Source organism: Theropithecus gelada, chromosome 7b (assembly GCF_003255815.1).
Source record: "Theropithecus gelada isolate Dixy chromosome 7b, Tgel_1.0, whole genome shotgun sequence".
In the NCBI taxonomy this organism is placed as follows: domain Eukaryota; kingdom Metazoa; phylum Chordata; class Mammalia; order Primates; family Cercopithecidae; genus Theropithecus; species Theropithecus gelada.
The window spans coordinates 72,096,711-72,121,745 of NC_037675.1; the positions used below are offsets into that span (position 1 = coordinate 72,096,711).

The following is a 25,035-nucleotide window of genomic DNA, read 5'->3' on the forward strand; positions in this document are numbered from 1 at the left end:
ACACACACACACACACACACACACACACACACACACACACACACACATTGTTCCTTCTCTTAAGCTCCTTATCTCAGTGAACCATATCACCATCTCCCCAGAACCTAACTCCTATATTCAATCCCCAAATCCCATCCAGTTTGACTTCTTAATACCTCTTTCTATCCCCTCTTCTACCAGTTTACTTTGGGCTGCTGTCATCTCTCATTTAGATTACAAAAACAATATTCTTTCTAATCCATCTGCCTTTTACCCACTCTTTTCCCTTCAATCAAAGTGATTTTCTAAAACATAAACACAATGCTACCACTCCTCTGATGAAAACCTTTTAAAAACTTACCATTGGCCTTAGACACATTTTCAAATTCCTTAGTCGGGCAAAATAATTCTTCATCCCTGGGTCCTTCTTCTCTACTCCACTTCATCTCCTGCCCATCCCCGACACAACTTACACTCTTTATTCTTCACTTACAGTTTCCCAAAGAGTTCTATACTCTCTTTCAACCTCCAGCTTTTACACATTTTTCACCATGTTTGGACTTCTCCCGGCTAATTTCTGTTGCTATTGCAAATCTCAGTTTACACATTACCTCCTCGAAGAAACCTAATCAGCCTTTGAGAACCAATTCCTGTGGATCTTCTTCCCTGGAATCAACTGTCTCCCTCACCTTCAGGCACATTAACCCCACCCTGACAGCTCATTTCCTAACACCTGCGCTCCTCTTATACTTTGTTCGTATCTTTATTAAAGCATTTATCACACCGTAATTCAGCTTTGCCCTGCTGCTCCCCCACTGTATGCAGGCTCCTTGGGGACAAAAACTGTCTGGTTTCTGTGCTAGAAATCATCTGTTTTTTCTTCCATATCCCCTCCCTACCCTTCTCTGTCCTCCTGTGAGCCCCAGGAGGCTGATCTGTAGTAAATACATAAATGGAATTCAGCCACTGCAGAGAAGAGGGTGAAGTCCAGGTCAAGGTCATCATTTCACCGGCTAGATGAGCCCTTCAACCAAAGCACAGCTTCTGCCCCATGGCCCTCTCCACCTGACTCATTTTTTCTTCCGGGAATTGTCTCTCCCTTTATCCCCTCAGCCCAGGCTTGATAATATCTTCCTGATGTTACTGGCTCCAGGAGACGGCACTACCCCTTGTTTTCCTGCACTCTGCCCTCCCCTTTGAAAATAGTCCCTTTATTAAATTCTCCTCAAATTACCAATTACCCAATTTAAGTTTGCCAGGACCCAATTAATTTCCTCTTTCAGTTTCTGGCAAAGATTCTAGAACATAAATGTTGAATGAATGGATGAATGAATAAATGAATTGAGGAAAACAACTCAAGCCATTGGCTAACTTGGCTTATTCATCCTTATTTCACAAGGAGGAAAAATGATTTCTCAATTTAGAACCTGAGACTCGGTCTGGCATGTGGCTCATACCAGTAGTACCAACACTTTGGGAGGCCGAGGTGTGCACCTCAATTGAGCCCAGAAGTTTGAGAGCAGCCTGGGCAACATGTTGAAACCCCTTCTCTACAAAAAAATACCAAAATTAGCCGGGAGTGGTGGCACGTGCCTGTAGTCCCAGCTACTCAGGAGGCTGAAGTGGGGAAATCAATTGAGCCTGGGAGGTCGAGGCTTCAGTGAACTGTGATTACGGCACTGCACTCCAGCCTGGGTGACAGAGGGAGACCCTGTCTCAAACAAACAACAACAACAAAAGAACTTGAAATTCAAGTGAGACAGTTTTAGGGTCAGCAAAGAAGGGGATCCTTGGGACGCTTTTGGCAGAAGGCAGGTCTGGGGAATGAGAAAGAGGCTGTTGGGTAGATGTCCTTTGCTATAGCAGTCCCTGAGGTTTGCAGGGTGCTGGGCTCCCCAGAGAGAACTGTATTTCCTGCTGTGACTCTGTGCCATGCTGGGTGGGAATGCCTCTCGTGCCTTCCTTTCTTTCTCTTGGTCTTTCCCCTAGAGAAGGGATTAGAAAATCACTAGATGGTTACTTCCTCCAACCTCCCACTCAAATCCAGCAACCTGAAATTCAAGCTCAAGAGGTGTGGGAGGGGAAAGCCCAGCAATCATCAAAGTAGGAGAGACTACATTCATGAGCAGATCTGGGCCAAGGCCACAGCCGGGGGGCAGGATCCTCTGAGATGAGTCATACACCACGCACCCTTGTGGAGTCCTCCAATTGTCCCAGCACTGTTCAAGCTGGGAGGGACCTCAGTGCTCATTATACCATCAGAACCCAGCCCACGGAGGGGAAGCAATTGCCCAAGATCACACAGTAAGTTGGGAGCAAAGCAGGTGTCAGAACCTAGGTCACCCAGTCAATAAACTTGCCATCTCATTGCCACACCACACTGCCTCCTGAGACCAGGGGATGCTTCCAAGATGTCAGGTTTCAGTAGAAGGAACAGGCTCCCAAAAGAAGAGGCCAGACAGACAGTTCAGGTCTGCTGTACTGTGTGCTTTGGAGAAGAGAATTAGCACTAGTCAAGCTATGGTTATACACAAGGCCCTGGCCATATATTGTCGGGGTCAATAGTACTGGTTCTGCAACGCACACTGGGGCCTGTTGGGGGCGGTGGGGGAAGGAGACCATCAGGATAAATAGCTAATGCATGTGGGGCTTAGTACCCAGGTGTTGGGTTGATAGATGCAGCAAACCACCATGGCACACGTTTACCTATGTAACAAACCTGCACATCTTGCACATGTGCCCCAAAACTTAAAATAAAGAAAAGAAAAAAAGAGTACTGGTTCTGAGCTCAAACAAATACGGATCTGAATTTTGTGTGACCTTGAATAGGTGACTCAACTTTTCTAAGCCTGTTTCCTCACCTGTAAAATGAAGGTTAAAAGAATACTCGCCTCATAGGATTTTTGTGGGGACTAAATAAGGTGATTTATGTAAAGCATTTAGCACATTTAAAAGCTGGCACTGAATAAGCTCTCAATATATGTTGGCAATTATTTTTCCCTACAGCAATTGTCGTATTTAATTCTCATGTCATCCTTTTAAGAGAGACAGGACATGAGCTTGGTAGGTTACTTGCTCAAATTTATGTATTCATTTATATTTGTTAAGCTCCTACCAAGGGGCCGGATTCCGTTCTGGACTGTGGGGATATGGCAATGAATAAAGGCAACAAAAATCCCTGCCCTCATGGAGCTTTCGTTGTAGTTGGAGCAAACAATCAACAAGTACAAGTCAATTATATGAAATGCCAGAGGGAGAGAAGTGTTATTGAGAGACATAAAACAAGGGAGATGATGGAGAGAGGGAGGGGAGAGTTGCAGTTTTAGAGAGAGTGATCATGGAAAGCCTCCACATGATGGTGATAAAGAAGCTAAAAAGAAATTATTTAGGCAGTTGGTGAGGGTAAGAGAGTCCTCCGTAAGGCTTCCCTTTCAACAAAAAGCAGCCCCAAAATCATTTCTTTTCTAACAAAGAACCACCTGTAAAATCGATCTGCAGACATAAATAAGCAAGCTCGAAGCTTGCACAGGTAAATGCCGGCAGCTGTGCCGATAGGAAAAGGCTACCTGGGGCCAGGTGTGTTCAATAAGGAGGTTCCCTCTTCTCTTTTCTTTGTCACCACATGTGCAGTAGAAAGGCAGGCAACCCATGCCAGTCAGGTAGAGACTCCATCTGTACAATAAAAGATTAGGGTGGGATGGCCAGCTTCTTTGTGTGCTATGCAAATAGTGCACCTGGTCCTACCAATCTCGCAGGCCCTATGTAAATCAGACGCCACCTCCTCAAGCTCGCCTATAAAACCCCATGCATTTCACCACAGAACCAGAAAACCCACTTAGGAGCCCTTCTTTCTCTCTCTGCAGAAGAGAGAATTATTCTCTTTTCTTTCTTTTCCTATTGAATGTCCGCTCTTAAACTCACTTCTTGTACATCTGTGTCCTTGATTTCCCTGGTGTGAGACAACAGAGCTCGGATATTACCCCAGACAAATGATGCCCCTTCAATGGCACTGAGCAAGGGTCTGAAGAAGGGAAGGGGATAGGCTTGTGGCTCTCAGAGGGAAGAGCATTCCAGAGAAAAGGAAGCACATGTGCAAAGGTCCCAAGGCAAGCACCAAATATTGGAAGGAGAACCTGGAGGCCAGTGCTCTGAAACAGGAGTGCAGGGAGGAACCATGGGAATTGAAGTTAGAAAACACCCTTAATTATGGTGCTGGGAGCTGAGATTCAAACTGAGAACTGGTTCCCAAGCCCTTGCTCAGCCCCATTGCAGGCTCACTAGATGACAGGCTGGTGTGATTGAGTTGATTCTGTTCTTTCTAGAGAGGGTTTTGTGTGGTCCAACACTGGATACCAGGGAGCAGGGTAAAGAATTCCATTTCCAAATAAGTGTAATGTCTCTATCTTCGGAACCAAAAATCAGAATATAAATTTCAATAAGTACATGAACTTATAAGCAGGTAGGACAGAACATATGAAAGTAGGGCATCAAAGATATGCAGGACCTTGAATGAGCACAAAAGCTTTTCTATCCCTAAGATCCTCAGGCACTTTACCTTTATCCACCTCTAATAAGAACCACCTCCTTCCTTGGCCTGGGGAGGAGCAAGCTGGGATTCTTTAAAGTCCTCTACCTGCCAGGGCAACAGCGAAGTCCAAGCAGGCAGAAGGCAGGGGCAGGGGTTAGGTGGCCGGGGGTCCCAGAGACCCAGTCCTGACTCCGGTACACTCTCAGAACCCTCTGAGTGCCTTACTTTCCCTCCTCCAGCAAGAGGCCCTCCATCTGCCCACCCACCTCCCAGGATATTCCTAGGAAGGATCAAAGAGGACCTCTTGAAAGGGCTGGCTCCCACTCCAGATAATTGCTAGGTAAATGCACCGTGTGTTTAGGATGTAATGGGCCAGTGCAGACAGAGCTGAAGAGAGGAAATTGCTCACTTCAGGGAGGGGCAGGAACTCTTCCAGGCCATTACGGTCCAGTAAGTAAGCTGCCTTTGCCAAGGTGAAATGGCTCCCTGATGACTTGAAGAGTGAACTGTCTCCTACCATTTCACACTGCATTTTGGTTACTGAGCTGTGATGTTCCCCTTCTCTCTCCATGAAACCTCTGCAGCAGGGTCGCCATCACCCTTCCGGCAGAAAGACCTGGGAAAACAAGCCACTGATTTCAAAGAGGGTGCAAATTTATGTGGAAGGAGGTAGGGGAGGGAGGGTGAGAGGGAATGCTCTGGAGCTCAGTGAGGCACCTCGGGGTTACACCAGAAGGGACTCTGTGCTGGATTCCAGGCCTGATTATTTCTTTTTTTTTTTTTTGAGACAGAGTTTTACTCTTGTCATCCAGGCTGGAGTGCAGTGGTACAGTGGCATCAATCTCCGCCTCATGGGTTCAAGTGATTCTCCTGCCTCAGTCTCCCAAGTAGCTGGGATTACAGGTGCCCACCACCACGCCTGGCTAATTTTGTATTTTTAGTAGAGACGGGGTTTCACCATGTTGGCCAGGCTGGTCTCGAACTCCTGACCTCAGATGATCCACCTGCCTCGGCTTCCCAAAGTGCTGGGATTACAGATGTGAGCCACTGCACCTGGCCCCTGGTTATTTCCTGATGCCATGCATCAGCTGAGTGGCTTTGAGGAAGTCAGTTCACGACTCCAGCCCTCAGATTTCTCATATAGAAAATGAGAAGATAATTGCTTAGTTCACACCCAGCTCTAAAATTCTGTGATTTTAGGCAGAAGAAGAGATTGCATGGAGCATTTTAGTGACTGGGATGGCTCATGACTGGGCTGAGATGATCGACCTTTGTTTCAGATCCAGAAACCTCTTCACCTGAACCTCATTGCCACAGGCCAGACCGAGACCTAGACAGGGATTTTCACACCAACAACAAAAAACACACTTAAGGAGCCTGATTATTTTTACCTGGAGCTTGGAGGCCCAGAGGAAAAACATACAAATAGGACTAGGTATACACACACACTCAGCTTCTGAATTTTAATATCAGAAGATCATTATCATAAGCTGCATCAACAACTTGGGATCACAACTAGTGCCAACTAAGCCTTCTCGCTTAATTACATGCTTAGAGCACTACAATTTAAAATCCTGGCAACCATGTTCTATGCAATTAAAAACAAACTCACAAACAGGCCTTACTTGTGCCTCTAATATGTTGTTAAGAGTTTGTCCCTGCTGCTCACCCACTTTCCTGGGAACACTGCTTTTCGCCAAAGAGCCTCAGTCCCCAAATCCCAAATGCCTGTCAGTTACCCTCCAGCTTCTGTCAACAGGCCCATGGCCAAGTGTCATGAAAACCAACAGCTTTGCTTATTCCCACTCTGAGCTTCCAGATAACTATGCCTCCATTAATCCCTACTGAGGAACACAAGATTCCTCAACTGCATTGGGGATACTGAGAGGATTTTGCATCATCAGTATCTTTGAAAGTTGGAAGTGAAGTATCAGATTCTAGCCATGATTGGCCTTCATTCATTAATCAGTGTTGCTTTCTCTACCTTTCCAGGTTTATGAGCAGAAATCATTGCTTAAGAGATACTCACCATCAACCAGAATCATGGGGGACAGAGCACCATGAACTCAGTGAGCAAAGAGAACACGGTGGGGGGGGGGGGTATTCTTGGGGATGCAATCTCCACATCAAATCCATTGGCAAGACCTGGATGTTCTTGGAAATGTTGAAACATTGAAAATGCTGAACATAAATCTTCTCCCCATCTCCAGTATCAACACCCAACTGAGGCCACCATCATTTCTTGGGTTTGGGTGGACAATTGCAACAGCCACCTATGACTGCTGTGACTTTCTCTATAACTCCAGTTAATCCATCCTCCATTCCTTGGCATGAATGATCTCTTCAAAATTCACAGTAGATAATGACACCCCAGTGGAAAATGTTGATTGCCTTCTACTTAGAATAAACCCCAAATTCTTTACTGTGGCCTACAAGACCCTCAGTGCAATCCTTGCTGGATGGGCTCCTCATTTTTTAAGTCTCAGATTAAATTAGCGGTTCTCAAAAGGCAGCAATTTTGCCCTTTAAGAGACATTTGGCAATGGTGGGAGATATTTTTGGTTGTCATAAATGGAAGTTAGGGGGTGCCACTGGCATCCAGTGGGCAGAGGCCAGGGATGCTGTTGGACATTCTGCAATGCACAGAATAGTCCCCTACCGCAAAGAATTGTCTGACCCAAAATGTCAGTAGTGCCAAAGTTGAGAAATCCTGCCTTTAAATCACTTTCTTGTAGTGACTTTATCTGACCATCTTTATCTCAAATTGGTTCCCATCCCCTATGGTCTTCATACCTCTAACCACAATTTGCAATTCTCTTCTTATTGTCATTTACATACATGTAAGCTCCACATTCTGGGCTAGAGACGAAGTATGTCTTGTCCAACTTTATTGTCTCAACACGTACCACTTAGATGCTCAATATGTATTTGTAGGAAGAAGAAGGGCAGGAAGGGGGAAAGGAAAGAAGAAAGGGCAGTCAAGGTGAAGCAGCACCCCCGCCCTTCTGAGCCCCTTTCAGTATCATACTGACTCTCATCTTCATGTGGAAAACCTGCCATTAGACTTGGCCAGTTGCGCTGATTATATTTCACTGGAGAACAAGCCAAGTGGACTAGGAAAACACTTCAAAACTCAATTGTGGGGCAGGGTGGGGGGTGGGGGCATTGCCATGAAAATGTTTAGATTTCTTCAGTATTGACTTTGTTTTGTCAAACAAGTCCTCTTGAGGGTAGGGACCATGTCTATTTCAGTCTCCGCTGTAGCTCCAGCAACTTGCATAGTGCGTAGCACAGAGATAGTGGGTTCCCCAGAAGTGTTTGTGAATGTGTGAGTACTCCCCCAGCCTGCAGGGGAGGGAGGGTTGATACCCCACTGCACCCACTTCTTCAGCAGCTCATGAACCCACTTACGAAGCCAGCCTTCAGGTCAGACTCTTGCTTTTCTTCTTATTAGTGGCCCTTAAAAGAGCATTGCCAATAAAAACTTCAGCTCTAAGCCCGGGCGCGGTGGCTCACGCCTGTAATCCCAGCACTTTGGAAGACGGAGGCGGGCAGATCATGAGTTCAGGAGATCGAGACCATCCTGGCTAATACGGTGAAATCCCGTCTCTACTAAAAATACAAAAAAATTAGCCGGGTGTGGTGGCGGGCGCCTGTAGTCCCAGCTACTCGGGAGGCTGAGGCAGGAGAATGGCGTGAACCCGGGAGGTGGAGCTTGCAGTGAGCTGAGATCGCACCACTGCACTCCAGCCTGGGCGACAGAGCGAGACTCTGTCTCAAAACAAAACAAAACAAAACAAAACAAAAATTTCTGCTCTGGAAAGGAATTCTAGCCTTTGTCAGCTATTTCCGACAGCCCTTGAAAGAAAAATAAATTTGGCTCCAAGTTTTCCCATGCCTGTTTATAGTTCCTCACACAAAGCTCTGCCGTTTATCCAATTTTGTCACCCAGAGACCCAGCTAACTCTATCTCAGAGGTAGCCTCTCCCGTCCCCAGCTCAGCAGCCTCCACTCCAACTTCCTCCCCCCCACTTAAGGCTTCCAAGAACCCATGAGGCTAAGCTGCAGGCTGTGAGGTTTCTATAGTGCACTATTTCCTGGAATGACTCTGCCTAAATTTCACTTTTAAGTCTCAGAGATTCATGTTATGTTATTAGCAACACAAAATGGAAAAGATTGAACCCTTTCAGTTTAATCTGCTGAGTTTCTGAGGCTGCAGGGAACTCCTCCAAGGAATGTGCTTAGCTTTTGTTAGAGGAAGTTAAAAAAGAAAAGAAAAGAAAAGAAAAGAAAAAGGCCCAACATATTATTTGGCATAAATCTGCTCATCTAATTTAGATTGCAGAAACCTATTGATTAGGTTCCCAGGCCTGTCACTTTTTTTCCTATAGCGACTACAAATACCCCTGCTATTAGGAAATTTCATATCATAAAACTCACTACTATCATCCCACTTTTATATTTTCCCTCTCTCCCTTTCTCTTCTCCCCTCTCTCCCTTTCTCTCAGGCGCACACAAAAGCTGTTCGTTATTCTCATCAGCGCCATCTGGTGGTGTTTCAAATGTTCCAGTACCCTTTAAAAACGTATTAAAAAAAAAAAAAAAAAAAGATTGAAGACCCCAAAGAGCACCTGAGTATGTGTTATATCTATCACAGTTATCCTATTCAAAAATGAAACTGGTCGGGCATGGTGGCTGACGCTGTACTCCCAACACTTTGGGAGGTCAAGGTGGGCGGTTCACTTGAGGTCAGGAGTTTGAGACCAACCTGGCCAACATGGTGAATCCCTGTCTCTACTAAAATTACAAAAATTAGCCAGGCGCGGTGGCAGGCACCTGTGATCCCAGCTACTTGGCAGACTGAGGCAGGAGAATCGCTGGAACTGGGAGGCAGAAGTTGCAGTGAGCTGATATTGTGCCATTACACTCCAGTCTGGGCGACAGAGCAAGACTCCATCTCTAAAAAGAAAAAAAGAAAAATGAAACTGAAAAATTTTGGAAAACATTTATTGATCCATTTTAAAATAACAATAATAAATGTTTAAAGTAAATAACGTTTACGTTATTTTTAATGAAATTTTAATGAAAAATTTTAATGAATTTTTTATGAAATTTTAATGAAAAAATCTGTATTTTCCAAAACAAAAACAAATTTAGGAAGAGTGGCATTATTTTACATTTTTGCACATCTCTTTAATGTCTGACTTAAAAGACACCTAAAGTTTCATATCTGCTTCTGTGCCTTCAATCTGTTCCAATATCTTGTTTTAGTTGAAACATATGAAGAAAATCTGGCCTCACACAGACACATACTTGGAAAAGTAATGAGTATTTTAATAGCCTTTGAAGATCATTGTGGGTATTCTTCTTTGATACCATTCCAAAACTGCACAAGTTATGGCTCCTTAAAAGTTAGTTGGAATGAAGAATCTGAAACCACATCCATGAACTTTTGGTACTGTTATGCTAAAACCTGCTGTTCTATCTTGGACTTTGAATGCATTTTTTAAAATTATTATACTTTAAGTTCTAGGGTACATGTGCACAACATGCAGGTTTGTTACATATGTATACATGTGCCATGTAGGTGTGCTGCACCCATTAACTCGTCATTTACATTAGGTATAGCTCCTAATGCTATCCTTCAGCACCCTGCCCCCACCCCATGACAGGCCCTGTGGTGTGATGTTCCTCTTCCTGTGTCCAAGTGTTCTCATTGTTCAATTCCCACCTATGAGTGTTTACACATATTTTTCCTCACCCTAGGGCAAACTAAATAGCACAGGCAGGACCCAGCTGGAAGCACCCACTTCATCTCCCACCTATGTAAAAATTCATCTTTTTTTGCCTACCAGTTACTGCCTAACACTAGTGCTTATCACAAAGAAAAGGCTGCAACAACAAGTGCTCCCGTGAGATAAGGAATTTAAGGTAAGTGAGCTGGCAGAGGATAAAATCCCCTTCACCCAGCTGCCCCCAACACCTGGCTTCTCCATTAACACCACCTCCCAGGACTATTTAAGTCTGCTTCATTTTCCAGGTCTCAACTTGGACATCACTTCTCACCTCTTGTCTGCCTATTTGTGCCTATCTCTCTCTGTCTCTCCATATAGGAAATGTAGATATAAAGACAGAGATAGACATAGACAGACAGATAGATATTGAAATATAGATGATCATACTGCCTTAATTGCTGGGTAAGCTGATTTTCCCCACTAGATGGCAAAATCAAAAAAGTGGCCGTCATTTTCTGTCCCATTCACCCTCAGGGGTTTTAAAACACAGAGATGATGTGTTTGAGCATTAGCTAAGGACATGCTTTTAGATGGGGAATGCCTTTCCATACAGCGCCATCCCCCACTGCATCTTACTGTCATGAGAGTGCCTCACTCGTTGACCTGTCTGCTCCCACACAGAACTGGAATTTGCCAGTTACATTGCAACTGGGACCAGAGTAGGCCCTTGAAAACCATTTGTCAGAGGATCAGAGGGATGAATCTTTTCTTTTCAGGTTGGGTAAAGCACAGAACTAGGTGGGAATTGATGCTACTTTATCGGGCCACTCCACACTAGCCATGGCCCTCAGGACGTCTCTCCATCTGCAGGTGTCCCGTGGCTCTTGGTACGCTTCTCCACTGCATCCTAGCATGTTCAGTCTCACCAGGGAGACTGTCATCTTCTGGAGGATGAAATGTGATCTCTATTCCTTTCTTCTCTTTCCCATCTTGCCTTGTCTCCTTCCCTCACATTTGACCACTTATTTATTTTTTTTTAGACAGAATCTCACTATATCACCCAGGCTGCCGTGCAGTTGTGCCATCTTGGCTCACTGCAACCTCTGCCTCCCGGGTTCAAGCAATTCTTCTGCCTAAGCCTCTCGAGTAGCTGGGACTACAGTCACAAGCCATCACACCTGGCTAATTTTTTGTGTGTGTATTTTTAGTAGAGACAGGGTTTCACCACATTTGCCAGGCTGGTCTCGAACTCCTGACCTCAGGTGATCCACCAGCCTCTGCCTCCCAAAGTGCTGGGATTACAGGCATGAGCCACAGCACTTGGCTTGACCACTTAATTTGGTGACCACTTACAGGTTGCAGTCTTCTTAGACACCAGGGCAGATAGTCAGAAAGACAGTTCATAAAGAGGATAATACTCTCTCAAGCATAAGGCCTCCATTCCTGGAAAATTAAGTGTTTCAGGAAGCAGAGAAGTGTTGAATCTTAGGGATGGGGAAGAACTGGAGACAGGGAAATTGTGATGGGAAGGTAGACTGGGGTCAGATTGGGTGGGGTCCTTAAGGCTGTGCTCAAGAATGTGGATCCTTTCCTGCAGACGTTGGGCATGGCATGATCCAACCTGTGTTCCACGAGCGCATTTCCTAGGGCTGATCTTTCTCAAGCCTCCACATTGTCCTTCCATCACAAAGAAGTGTCCAGTGCCTCCCACTGAGACCCCACAACAGGCTCCCCTGGTTGGATGGCAGCAGTGTGACCAATGACTGAGAGGAGGAGGGGATAGAGCAGCAGACCCCCACCCTTATCTCCACCCCACCCCCTTATGCCAAAACATGTTCTCCAGCTTGAGCTAGTTGGACTAGATCGGGTGGGGACCAAGGGCTCAGAGGATTAGGATATCAGCCCCAGCCTTGAATGATGCACATTCCACAGGCGCATAAACAGGGTGTGGTGGACCCAGGCCTGGCGCAGCTCCTTTCACAGAAGGGTGTGCACTTGTGTTGTAGGAACGTGCTGTTTGCCTGTGCAGGACCTGACATCCCTAACCAGCTGTGCCTCTAGGAAAGCCCCACAGCACCTCCTTCTTAGAACGTTCTCTGTTCATGTGCCCTCACTGGATTCTGCTAGCAGTCTGCATGTGCTCACCATTCCAGCACCATCTCTCCACTGGAAGGAAGGGATGAAGAAAGGGGTGAGGGGGAACAGGAAGTTGGCCCTAGTTCTACCTTCCATAAGAAGGGCTTCTGGAATCACCTTGTTATACTGCTCAGGGCAGGGGACAACCTTGAAGCCAGTGACCTCTGGAACACCTGCAAAGGAACCTGGTCAGCATAGGAAAGCATCCTCAAACTACTTCATTTGCCATTGTTTTGCTGAATAGAAAAGTAACATATATTCATTTTTTTAAAGTTTAATAAATTCCAAAAGAACATTTTTAAACCATCTATGATACCTCCCCACGAAGATAACTGACTTTCTCCCAGTCTTTTTCCTGTGCCTGTCAGGTGTGTATTTTTTTAAATGTAAATATATTTTCTGTATATAATGGGGATCAAATTGCTTTTGAAATTTTTTGTATCCTATCATTTAGCTTATCATGAGCATTTTCACATTTTCTTATTCATGAAAAATTTAACTTCATGAATAACCTATTCATGAATAATCTAATGGCCACATAATATCTCACATGGTACATTATAAAACTAGCGCTAGGACCCCAAGGTGAGGCAGTACAAGGTTTACTTTTTTAAAAAAGGTGGAGACAGAATTGTGCTGCCTGAGAGGAGAGGCAGCATCTCGCCATCTCCTGCCTTGGTATCTTTTATTCTTTAGGACTCAGCTAAGGATCTGTCTCCTCCACGGAGTAAAGCCCCAGCTCAGGCTAAACCCAGCCCACGGTGCTCCTTTAGCACCCCGTCATGGCGCTTATTACATTATATTAAACAGATTTCTTCATATTTTGGTCTCTCCCACCAGACAATATAGTCTTTGAGAACCTGGCTAAAGAAGCTGCAAATCTCTAGTGTCCAGCTGGTACCTGGCACAGGAAGGTACTCAATAAATGCCTTGAAAAGCAGAGTTTAAGCAACCCCCTGTTGTTGGGCATTTAGACAGTTTCTAGTTTGTGAAGAGAGCCTTCTTGCTCTCACTGTATCAGATTCCATGTTGTTGGGTGAGGAAGAGGGTGGAAGAAGACCCAAATTCTTATTTGGGTCATTTGTAGTCTCTTGAATGATCCTATAAACAACGTGGGATGACTTGTAAATCTTTATCTGCATTCAACTCAGTTGTTTTGGGGTTTTTTTTGTTGTTTTTTTTTAGACAGGAGTTTCGCTCTTGTTGCTGAGGCTGGAGTGCAATAGTGCGATCTCGGCTCACCGCAACCTCTGGTTCAAGTGATTCTCCTGCCTCACTCAGCCTCCCAAGTAGCTGAGATTACAAGCATGTGCCATTACACCGGCAAATTTCGTAATTTTAGTAGAAACGGGGTTTCTCCATGTTGGTCAGGCTGGTCTCGAACTCCAAACCTCACGTGATTCACCCGCCTCGGCCTCCCAAAGTGCTGGGATTACAGGCATGAGCCACCGCGCCCGACCCCAACTCAATCTTATGATACAAACGCAGACACCAGAATCAGACAAGTCACAGCTCCACTATTTGCCAGTTGTGTGGTCTCGGGCATGTTACTCGACCCTCTGGCCCTCACTTTCTTCAATGTAAAATGGAGATAATAATGGACCTACTCTTAAAGACGTTGAAATATTGTAAATGAGATAACATAGGTTAGGTCTTAGTGCAACGGTTGACACATTGAACTAGTTTTTATTACTATAGAGCAGTAACGGAATGACCAGGCCTGTGTTGTAGTTCTTAATACCATATGGCCAAGCTGCTTTCCAGAAACATGTAGCAATTTGTATACATATTAACAGTATATGGTGCCTGGCCTGGTGACCTAGCTCATGTCTGAAATCCCAGCACTTTGGGAGGCCGAGGTGGGGAGATCACCTGAGATCAGGAGTTTGAGACCAGCCTGGCCAACATGGCAAAACTCCATCTCTACTAAAAATACTAAATTAGCTGGGCATGGTGGCATGTGCCTGTAGTCCCAGCTACTGGGGAGGCTGAGGCAGGAGAATCACTTGAACCCAGGAGGCAGAGGTTGCAGTGAGCTGAGATCGCACCACTGCATTCCAGCCTGGGTGACACAGCAAGACTCTGTCTCGACAAAACAAAACAAAAACAGTATGGCACCTTTCCATATGGCACCAGCAAGGAGATTGGTCAATTTTTCATCTTTGCCCAGTTGGCTTTACAAAGGTTTTCTGGATCCTGGTCAAACTAACTTCAAGGCTCAGCAAAAGGTCAGCCTTGCCCTCACAATCCAAGCATCCAGCACACAACCCCACCTCAGAGTCACCCCTCCCCAGGTGTCAGAGAAAAGGGCAAAGAGGTCAGGGAGAAACGAAAGGTTATATTCACGCATGAGGGTATCTGACTATTTAAGTTCAGAACTCATTTTTTCCACCTGCAGCTGAGTGATGAAATAGAGGATTCAAGCAGTGAAGCATGGCCTCAAACAAGATTCATCCTGTCTGCTTTTATCCTCATCCCCACCTAACACAAAATCATGGAAAGTGAGAGCACAAAGGCTGCTTTGTGATCAGCTTGCTCCAGAAGAGGACCAGAGAGGTTAAGTGCCTTGCCAAGGTCACACAGCTGACAAGTGCCATTAAGAGCATCAGAGCCACAAGGAATCTGTGACCCACAGCCGGCAAGTCTTATTCACATGTCTACAACTCCATGTGTTTGTCCTCTTAGCTCCATTCACAACTTCACCAGGAACGTCAGCATGGTTAGGGGTAGGGAGTAGGAGACAGCCCACACTCACAAGCAGCTCTGAAAGCCAAAATCCACGAGCTATGCGAAAGTCAACTGTGAGCAGAGACTGCACCGTTCGGCAGTGTCATTCACAAAGGCCCCCATGATCCTGCTGGAGGCTCTTAGACTCTCAGAGAGGCTTCTCACCCACCTCCTCTTTTCTGCAGCATTTCCATCTTTCTCCAATTATTTTTTTCCCTATGAAAACTCCCTGGAAACAGCCCAGTTCCTTAAGCATTCAGTTTAATTAGAAAGAAAAAAGAGGCTGGGCGCAGTGGTTCACGCCTATAATCCCAGCACTTTGGGAGGCCAAGGCGGGTGGATCACCTGAGGTCAGGAGATCAAGACCAGCCTGGCCAACATGATGAAACTCCATCTCTATTAAAAATACAAAAAATTAGGTGGTCGTGGTGGTGGGTGCCTGTAATCCCAGCTACTTGAGAGGCTGAGGCAGGATAACTGCTGGAACCTGGGAGGTGGAGGTTGCGGTGAGCTGAGATAGCACCACTGCACTCTAACCTGGGCAACAGAGCGAGACTCCGTCTCAAAAAAACAAAACAAAACAGGAAAGGATGCATTTACAAAGAACCACAACAAACCAGAGGTAATCGTTATAACAGTTTTATTCAAGTCTCTGTGTGCTCTGGCGTTGAGACCAGGCTGAGATCAGCATTACACTGTAATACAGTAAGAGGTTTAGCCATTGAACCAAGCCTGCTTGGCATCCCTAGTTAACAATTTACAGTACCTCAAAAGAAAAAAAAAAGCCAAAGGAAAGAACCTGATAAGTTTCCTTCAGAACTTTTTCATCTTTAAATATTGTTGACAACATACAATAACTTAAATCCCAAAGCAAAGTGGGAATTCAAGGACACAGGGTCAGGACACATGGACAAGACATTGGAGCAGAGAAGGTCTAGGGATAAAAACTAGTAGCTAATTACAGAGGAACCAAACAAACACATACGTGAACTTTCACTTCACCTAGACTTAAAAGCCCTAAGGGGGAGGAAAAATCCCAAAGACAGCTTTTCTGTGAACTAAGTAAAACCCACCTCCAACTCCTTTCTTTAATCCTCTAAAAGCCTTAGACTATAACATATCTGGGTTTCGGTGGGGAGTGGTTGTGGGCGAATGTGCAGGATGCGTAGGGAGGGACATCAGAGAAGAAAGTAAGCAAGTTCATCACCTCCCTTCTTTGCTACAACTGGGTATCAAGGGCATGTGGCTCAATGCGACAAAGAGGCAAAAGCCTGACCTCAAGCGCCCAGGGAGGAGACACAAGCTATAGTAAGGCTTCCAAGCTTCAGAGACTGACAAAAGTGAGGAGAAGCTGGAATGAAGACCAGCAACAGGGCACCTGCGGGCTGGAAACAGAGGAGAGAGGCTCATGGCCTTCAGTGATGTTGGGAGAAGAGCTACAGAATTGACATGTCCAGCTCCTGTGTGCTTCAAACCCCTGGAGTCATGGAGAGGAAACAGGGAGAGGAAGGCAGCCAGCAGCATTGAGGATGTCAGCTGAGACCTGTGAGGGTGCAAGTCCGGTCACAGGCAGACGACAGGCGAGCCAAGGACACAGCTCCTCCTTGGGCAAAGGGCAATCTCAAAACCTAGGTGGACCTGAGCTAGGCCAACTTTATCTCAAGAGCTTCTAAGCAGTGGCTTAGAAATGTGCTCAGAGGAAAAAGACACTTTGCAACCCAGCAGATTAGCAACTTGCTTCCTAGCAGTGTGACCCTGGGCAAATTACAGAGTCATCAGAGCCTTGGTTTCCACATCCTTAGATGGGGGTAACACCCACATCCCAGAATTATTGTAAGGAGTCAAAAATTACACATATATGTGAATCACTAGGACAGCACCGCCCCTCCACATGGAAAAAAATTATCATGTATTATCAGTCTTCATAAGCAGGCCGGGATACATCTACGTCTCAGTCTGATAGTGATGAAGAGCCACAGCCAGCATGGCATCTGAACTGGAGGTAGAGATAAACGATAAGAATGAAATAAAGACGACAGAAGATGAGGAGGGTGGTGGAAATGATACTAGCAGAGGATGTGATGGCCAAATTCTGAAGACTCACTGGGCAGGCACAGAGCTAGGGATCGTGGCTCTTGGCATGCCAGGGAGTGAGAAAGCCTCCATTCACTTTAGTCCCTTCTGAAATCTGGAGGAGAGAATGAATGAAGTTCATTCACTTCTGGAATTCAAACATGTTCCAAAGAGGTTTAAGATGAGAATCTAAAGGAGCCTCTCTGCCGTAATCACCTCCTTTCTCCAGGGAACATACACACACACAAGTGCCCTCAGGGCTGCAGACAGCCAGAAAGGCAGCCAGAGAACACCAAGGAAATGTCACACCCAGGTGTAGATCCAAAGTTAAAAGCTCCTAGATGTTTCATTGCTGTAAGTCTACACACTCCTATTTAAATGGGAGCACCCCCCAGAGAGCTGCTGCCTCACTCAGGACTTGAGGGGAAGGGCAAGAAAAAAAACATAAAACCTATTTCACAGTGGTACCTAAGCCCCCTCACAGAGGGCAGGCAGGGCTGTGTCTAGAGTGGAGTGAGGCCCTCGCCTTGGGTTAAAATTTAAGGGGGCGCCAAAAAACAAAGAACCTCAGTAATCAAGATAAATCATATTCCAATGCAATATTTTTTAAAAATCAGAGTTACTGAAAAATTCCACGATGAATACAGTATCAAAATTTTAAGTCAGGTTTTGTCTGGGTTGGTGTCCAGGTGTGAAGGATCTCAGGAACGGGCAGCATACTACTTCTGAAACCTGGCGTTGGACTTCAGTGAGTGTAGGGCAAGGAACATGATGTCCCCGGGGCCCTCGCTCCCCAAGGCTCCGCTTGTGACTACTCTGACCTCTAGGTTCAGAATGCCCAGACGTCTATCCCTCATGTCCCGGTAGGAGAGGCCTGTCCGTGCACCCCTGGAATTGTATTCTGCTGTCCAATCCTGAGACACCTAGTTAGACACCTATCTCGATAGACTCCTATAATGTCCACACCTGCCAATCAGCCTAGTAAAAACTAGGAGGGCAGGTCAGACCAGACAGGTAGGAAGATGGGTTAGGGCAAAGGTGGGTCTGTTTCCAAGGGTTAACAAAGAGTGGTGTGGAAAAACTCCCAAGGCTCTTCTCCCTTTCCAGCTCAAGGCCCAAAGCAGGCTCCCTGTAGGGGATGGGGAACCACAGGCAGTAAGAATCAGGGAGGACCAGTCCTACTGGCTCCTGATCATGGAGTGAGCCCAAAATGCTGAAGAGCAAAGCCAGGGTTCCCTAGGTAGCTTACGGAGGCCATGGTACTTCCAGGGCCCAAGACAGGAAATGGATGAGGAAGCGGGTGTACATGACTGTCAATATCTCATCAGGACAAAATAAGAAATAGCATTCTGAGAGGAAGTCCGTAAGAGACTCACCTGGCCTTCACAGCTAACCAGAAGTCCCGGGCTGAGTCACACTAATTAGGCACCTAAGCCCTGTTCATTAGCCTTAATCGACAGGATTTCAGCTTCCTCCTCCTGCCTCCCAACATCAGCACCTGAAGTGGTGAGCACCCACCCAGGTAGCAATGCCAGGGAAAAGCCCAGCAATAGCAATGGATTTTCCTTTCACATGTGAATTTTCATTAATTTGAATTCCTAATCTAGGAATATGCTGATCCGAAAGAAGAGATGCATTTGGTAATGTCTTTCTAACAATAGTATACCTTGACAAAGACAAGTCATTCTCAGACCTAAAGCCAAAGAGAGAGGCAGGTACATTAGGGTGAACCATATGTAACAGCTGACATTCAACTGTTTTTGACATAAAACCGTACATATATTTCATACACACGCACACTTTTCTGTACCAAGGGAAGTGATCTGGCAAGGCTGCAGTTTCTGTGCAGGACTCATGGTTCCAGGACCATACATTTTAAAGTTAGAAGGGCTTCAGGAGGGAAAGGAGATAGCATCGTCCCCAGTTCACAGTAGGCTTCTGAAGTCCAGAGAGGGGAAAAGATGTGTGCAAATTCACACACCCAGGAAGTAGGCAGCTTGGATCACCAGGTTCCTGCCAACATGGTTTCAACCCCAAGGTGTGCCATTCACAGCCATCCAGTCTTCAGTGTCCTCTGCTCTTTGCTTTGTTGAAAGTGAGCTGGATGAATTAGGATTGCTCAGGAGGTGTCTCCTTCACACAACGGAAGGAGGAGAGAGGCAGGACTATAATGTGAGGACCACAGAGGCAAAAGAGTTCATGAAAAGTCAGGTCTAGATGTCCTAGGGGTATCTCATTGTGTCCCTGAGCAACAGCAGCCTGAGGGAAAGAGGGCTTAGTGACCATGACACATATCCCAAGGGTAAGGGGACCCTTTTCCAAAGATTCTTCCAGGAACTGGGATGATTCCAGGCTCTAAACAAATCAGACTGATGACCCCAAGAAATGAGAGACAACCAACTGTCACTCTGATGTTGCTACCAACCCCCCTCTCTCATTTCCTTCTCTGTAAGACACAAATGGTGAGGATGACATTGGCAGACAGCGTCCGACAAGTTAAGTGGGGGAATTAGGAAAGAATGCTTGTCAATACCAGGTGCTACATAAATGTGGCAGAAGGGCATGGGCCTGACGGGGGCTCCCATTAGTCATGCTCAGCCACCTCCAAATCACTCCTCTTCCAGAAGCCAGAGGACAAAAGAAAAGGCAAGTTCCCTCAAAGCAAAGGTGACGAGAGCCACACTCTCAGCGATTCATCCTGTAGAGATGAAGGAGCTGGCAAGGAGCTACGGTGCTTCACTGACCTTCTGATACATACACCCAACCCCCTTGAGAGGAAAGCATGTGATGATTGCTTTTAAAGGAAGGAAATCTGAGAGGGGCTAAAGAGACAAGCCTATGGCCACACAGCAAAAGCAGAATGGTGAATGCAGCCATTCTGCATTTTGTTCAGTTCTGAGCCCGGTGGCCTCACTCAGCAATTAGTCCAAGCCACTTTTTCATTTCTCTTCATTTGAATTTTCATCTTTAAGCATTTCCCCTTCTCTACTAGCAAGTGTATCAAATGTACAAGGAAAATGATGTCATTTTGCAAAGGTCAGGAGGAAAAGTTAGCACTGTTCTGAGTTGTCCAAATGTAAGGTATCATCGTGGCTATTATTGTTACCACCAGACCCTAGGGATGCCACAGGATGCCAAGCGAAGAAGATCCGCCAAAGCCTCTCAGAAATAACATACAGATAACTGAGGTGTCTACTCAGCCTCCTGGCAGCAGTCTGGATTCCCAAGGGGGTCAACAGGGGCTAATCCGAATCAGCGGAAGGAGCTGAAGAACCCAAGGAGCAGGGGCAGAGAACAGTAACTGCTCCTATTATCATCTTCCATGAAGCTGAGCACCTGCCAGGAGTAGAAGGAATGTGTCTTTGTGCAAAGGGAAGGCAGGGGAAAGGGGGGCCGGCTACGGCCATTCAAGTGGCTTCATTCACAGCTTCAGGGCCTGCTCCTGACCAGGACCACAGAACAAGGGAACTCGAGTGAAGAGAAAGCCACTGAGACCTGCCACTACTATACAGATCCTTAGCCCATCTCCAGCCTTGCCCCACAGAGTGCAGCAGTCAGGGCCCATCAGAGACCAGGTGTGTAGGAGTTGAGAGATGGTAACTGTTCCTTCTTCATGGATGCTCACTGTAGCACCTTTAGATAACCCTGCTTTTGGCTTCTTTCAGGTACAATTATTTCCTCAGCAAAGACCTAGCCTTCCTTTATCTTTCCCCACAGTGGACAAGTAAGGATGGCATTCAACCTGTCACTCAATGGCAGGTGACCATCATTCAGTTTACACTACATCAGTTACACTACATCTAGAAAGATGGCCGCAACCTAACACAATGGCAAACGTTAAAAATGAGCAAAGGAAAAATCTCTGCCTCATACCACAGAGCATTGTGTACAGGCAGCATGGTTTGGAGGGCCATAAGAGTGCCATTTAGTGAAGCCAAGGATATACAGATGTGTTCATGGCTTAGCCTGAGGTGATGGAGGGCCCGGGGGAAGTAAGGCACAGAACAGACCTTTTTTTTTGAGATGGAGTTTTGCTTTTGTTGCCCAGGCTGGAGTGCAATGGCGCAATCTTGGCTCACTGCAACCTCTGCCTCCCAGGTTCAAGTGATTCTCCTGCCTCAGCCTACCGAGTAGCTGGGATTACAGGCATGTACCACCACGCTTCAGTAATTTTTTTGTATTTTTAGTAGAGACGGGGTATCTCCATGTTGGTCAGACTGGTCTCGAACTCCTGACCTCAGGTGATCCACCTGCCTCTGCCTCCCAAAGTGCTGGGATTATAGGTGTGAGCCACCGCGCCCGGTCAGAACAGACTTTGTATGTACTTCTCCCCATCAAGAATGAAGAACAATCATTTGGTTGCCTGGAACTGCTGGTAAGATTCACATTTTTTCCTCCTAGCCCAGGAGTAGGGGGAATGGGGACAAAAACAGTATCTTACATACTGGCTTCACCGAACAAAGAGAAGGACACAGAAGAAAAGCAGTAACAAAATCTTGGGCAACAAAACCAGTAGTGCCTTCCTGTCCAAGACTTGGTGGGCCCCTTGAACCACAGTGCTAATGGGCTCACAAAGCAAGGAACAACTTGAAAACCAAGGTCACCCCTTTAGTGATCACCAAGGCAGGACATCTATCCTAGTTATGGAGAAAGAGCAGTGACCAACTCATCACTGTTGCCAGCTGCACATCCAGGCAGCAAATGCAAGGAACCTGCTGAGTGACCTCCAAGACAAAAGACAGTGGAGCAGCATTCAGAGAGTCTCGAGGGAAGAGGGGAATGACCTCGAGACTACTCCCAATCAAGTCACCATTCCCACATAAAGACAACTGTTCACACATAACACAGGAGGCCTCAGAGTAGTGGCATGGAGAAGACATACATGAGAAAGCTTTAGACGAAGCTCAACATTCAAGTTAAGGAAATAACTTCCAGAAAGGTCAGGGTTGGCCTCTGCTATCCTTCCTACTCCGCTCATGGTCCAGAGCCCAGCATGAGGGGCTCCCTGTGCACAGGCCTTGGTCAGTTTCCAGTATGGGGAACCTAAAGGTTATTGTACATCAGGGGCTCCCTGGGCACCCTATAAATAGCACTTTGCCACATGCATTTACAGAAGGTACTCCTGCTGGCTCCATTTTACTTCAAGGGCATCACAACATGGATGGCCCAGTTGACAGTGAATTCCCAAGTCCCAGTGTTTAGGTGGCCATATGGTATTCTACTTCATATGCTGTTCTAGGGCATTGCGGTGATATCTACTAACTAAACATAACCGAAAGCCCACAAACTCCAGGGATTAGAGTGAAGACCAAACGAAGGGAGTAACACATAAAGTTCAGACAACAAAAGGAACAGACAGTGGAATTTTGTTTCTGACTTAGAACTGGCACCAGTGAGTGAGTCCCCCAAGAAACTATTCCTGGGATGAGCATATGATGTATCCGAACCTGGTCTGATGAGGTCCTGACCCCAAGTAGCTAGATGGGTACCCTCAACAGTTGCTGGTTTGCCCTTTGCTGAGAGTTTCCAAAAAGAACAAGGACATACTTCATGAATCTCTTCACTGCAACTTTACTATATTTTTCCTAACACCCCCGTCCCCCTGTTCTCACTGAGGCAGTTCCCCTTTCCACCTGTGGGCTCAAATAAATAGGTGGGGCACCTGGAAGTGCAGATAGGTAGTGCCAGGTCTATCAAGCCCTATGACCCCATACTGGGCCACCTTGCTTTCAGTCTTCCTGCTAGCATGAAAGGGCTTAGGACACAGAAAAGCTCCTATCTCGAACCAAGCCAGATTACCATTCCTGGGTGTTGGGGTACAGTGAAGGAGGAGCAAAATCAATCACAGAATATCCAATACCGGTGTTTGGGAAGCTGAACTCGGAGCTGACAAAGGGACCCCAGGACAGCTCTGTGCACACCCAATTGGCTGAGGAGAGGGAGCAGCAGACAGATTTGGCTGAGTGACTCTGCAGGGTCACTCTAAAGGCAAGGAAGACTGTGGAGGGTGGGGGACATGCATGCACCCCTCCCTCCCCTATACAGCCAGAGCTGATGGTCACAGCCCTTCCAGTGGACATGGGTAGAAAGGCCCTGCAGGGCAGGAGACCCTCTGAAGTGGCCCTGTTTCCATCCCTTCCATCTTCAAAGTGCATTATCAGTGCAAGAAGTAGGGCTGGATCTCAGGGGGTCCAACCCTGAGAAAGGGCTGTGCCCCCTGGCTCCCCTCATCTCCGCCAGCTGTCCCCCTTGCCCGCCCCAATCCTTGTCATGCTAAGACCAGAACTCCTGCTGGATCTCATAAGGGGCAGGCCTGTGCGTGTTCAGTTCTGCTCTGCACAGCGGCACGGTGCTGTCCTGACTCTGCCCCTCTGCGTCCAGGTCCAGGAGCGTCCGCTCGGTGGGGGGCAGTGGCCCCGCCTGGAAGGGGAGCAGGGCTGGAAGTCCAGGCCGCTCCTCTACAGTGCTGCTACTGCTAGCGAAGCAGGAGTCCAGGTTGCTGGGCGTCTCTGTGCTAGAGCTGTTGGCTGGGGAGGTGCTGCGGGCATGGCTGGGGGACACAAACCACCAAGGGTCCAGTCGTTGCCGGTTGGCAGAAGGACGCGGCCGAGGCAGAAACTCCAGGGTCTTGGGTCTCTCCAAGGTAGAGTCCTGCTGAGTGTTCCAGCGCCTTGGGGTTGGGGGGAAGACCACATTGGGGTCAGGGAGACGGGGGAATTCACCTGGGTCTCGGCTGGGACTGGGGGTTTTCAACATTCCTGGTCAAAAAGACAAAGGGAGAAGCATCAGATGATGTGCCATATTTCGGGGTTAGATATCCACGACTCTCCCACAACACTACCATATCCCTATGCACTCAGGAGAACATGAATCACCAAACGTTTGTGGAGCACCTACTGGGAGGCACTGGGGATACAGTAGTGAACTAGAAGGCCATGATCCCTATATCTGGTAAGAATAATAGGACATATGGGGGTCATATCTGTAATGAAATAACTTAAGGCAGATGTTGGCAAATGACACACAAGCTAGCCACCTGTGTTCATAAACAAGGTTTTAGGTGGAGTGCAGTGGCTCATGCCTATAATCCCAGCACTTTGGGAGGACAAGGCAGGAGGATCACTTAACCCCAGGAGTTCAAGACCAGGCTGGGCAACACGATGAAACCCCATCTCTACAAAATTTTTTTGGGAAATTAGCCAGGCATGGTGGTCCATGCCTGTAGTCCCAGCTACTTGGGAAGCTGAGGCAAGAGGATCACTTGAACCCAGGAGGCTTCAGTGAGCTGTAATTACACCACTCCACTCCAGCCTGGGTGACAGAGTGAGACTCTGTCTCAAAAAAAAGAAAAAAAGGAGGCCGGGTGCGGTGGCTCAAGCCTGTAATCCCAGCACTTTGGGAGGCCGAGACGGGCGGATCACGAGGTCAGGAGATCGAGACCATCCTGGCTAACACGGTGAAACCCCGTCTCTATTAAGAAATACAAAAAACTAGCCGGGCGAGGTGGTGGGCGCCTGTAGTCCCAGCTACTCGGGAGGCTGAGACAGGAGAATGGCGTGAACCCGGGAGGCGGAGCTTGCAGTGAGCTGAGATCCGGCCACTGCACTCCAGCCTGGGTGACAGAGCGAGACTCCGTCTCAAAAAAAAAAAAAAAAGGAATACGACAAAATTTTATTGAAACACAGCCACATCCAGTGTCTGCTTTCCCACTACGGCAGCGTAGCTGAGTAGTTACAACACAAACTGCACGGCCTACAAAGCCTAAAATATTTACTATCTGGCCCTTCACCAAAAAAGCTTGCTGCCTCCTGACTTAAGGGCATGTCTGTTCATTTACTGTTCATTCATGTAATAAAC

General features: G+C 46.8%; 1 protein-coding gene and 1 long non-coding RNA gene across 3 annotated transcripts in view; one reads left to right on the forward strand and one right to left on the reverse strand.

The window, feature by feature from the left end:
* Window positions 1-6,650, forward strand: part of LOC112629443 — a 13,214-nt gene extending 6,564 nt beyond the window's left edge. Inside the window, exon 4 of the long non-coding RNA XR_003120597.1 lies at window positions 6,500-6,650. This is a non-coding gene — a long non-coding RNA (uncharacterized LOC112629443). The remainder of the gene's footprint in view (window positions 1-6,499) is intronic.
* Window positions 6,651-21,189: 14,539 nt separating this feature from the next.
* MAP3K9 (mitogen-activated protein kinase kinase kinase 9) overlaps window positions 21,190-25,035 on the reverse strand; it is an 84,062-nt gene continuing 80,216 nt past the window's right edge. For both annotated transcript variants that reach the window (XM_025392017.1, XM_025392016.1), the window contains one exon: window positions 21,190-23,936. In XM_025392017.1, coding sequence (XP_025247802.1) covers window positions 23,452-23,936 — 485 coding nt within the window. In that variant the 3' untranslated portion in view covers window positions 21,190-23,451. The remainder of the gene's footprint in view (window positions 23,937-25,035) is intronic.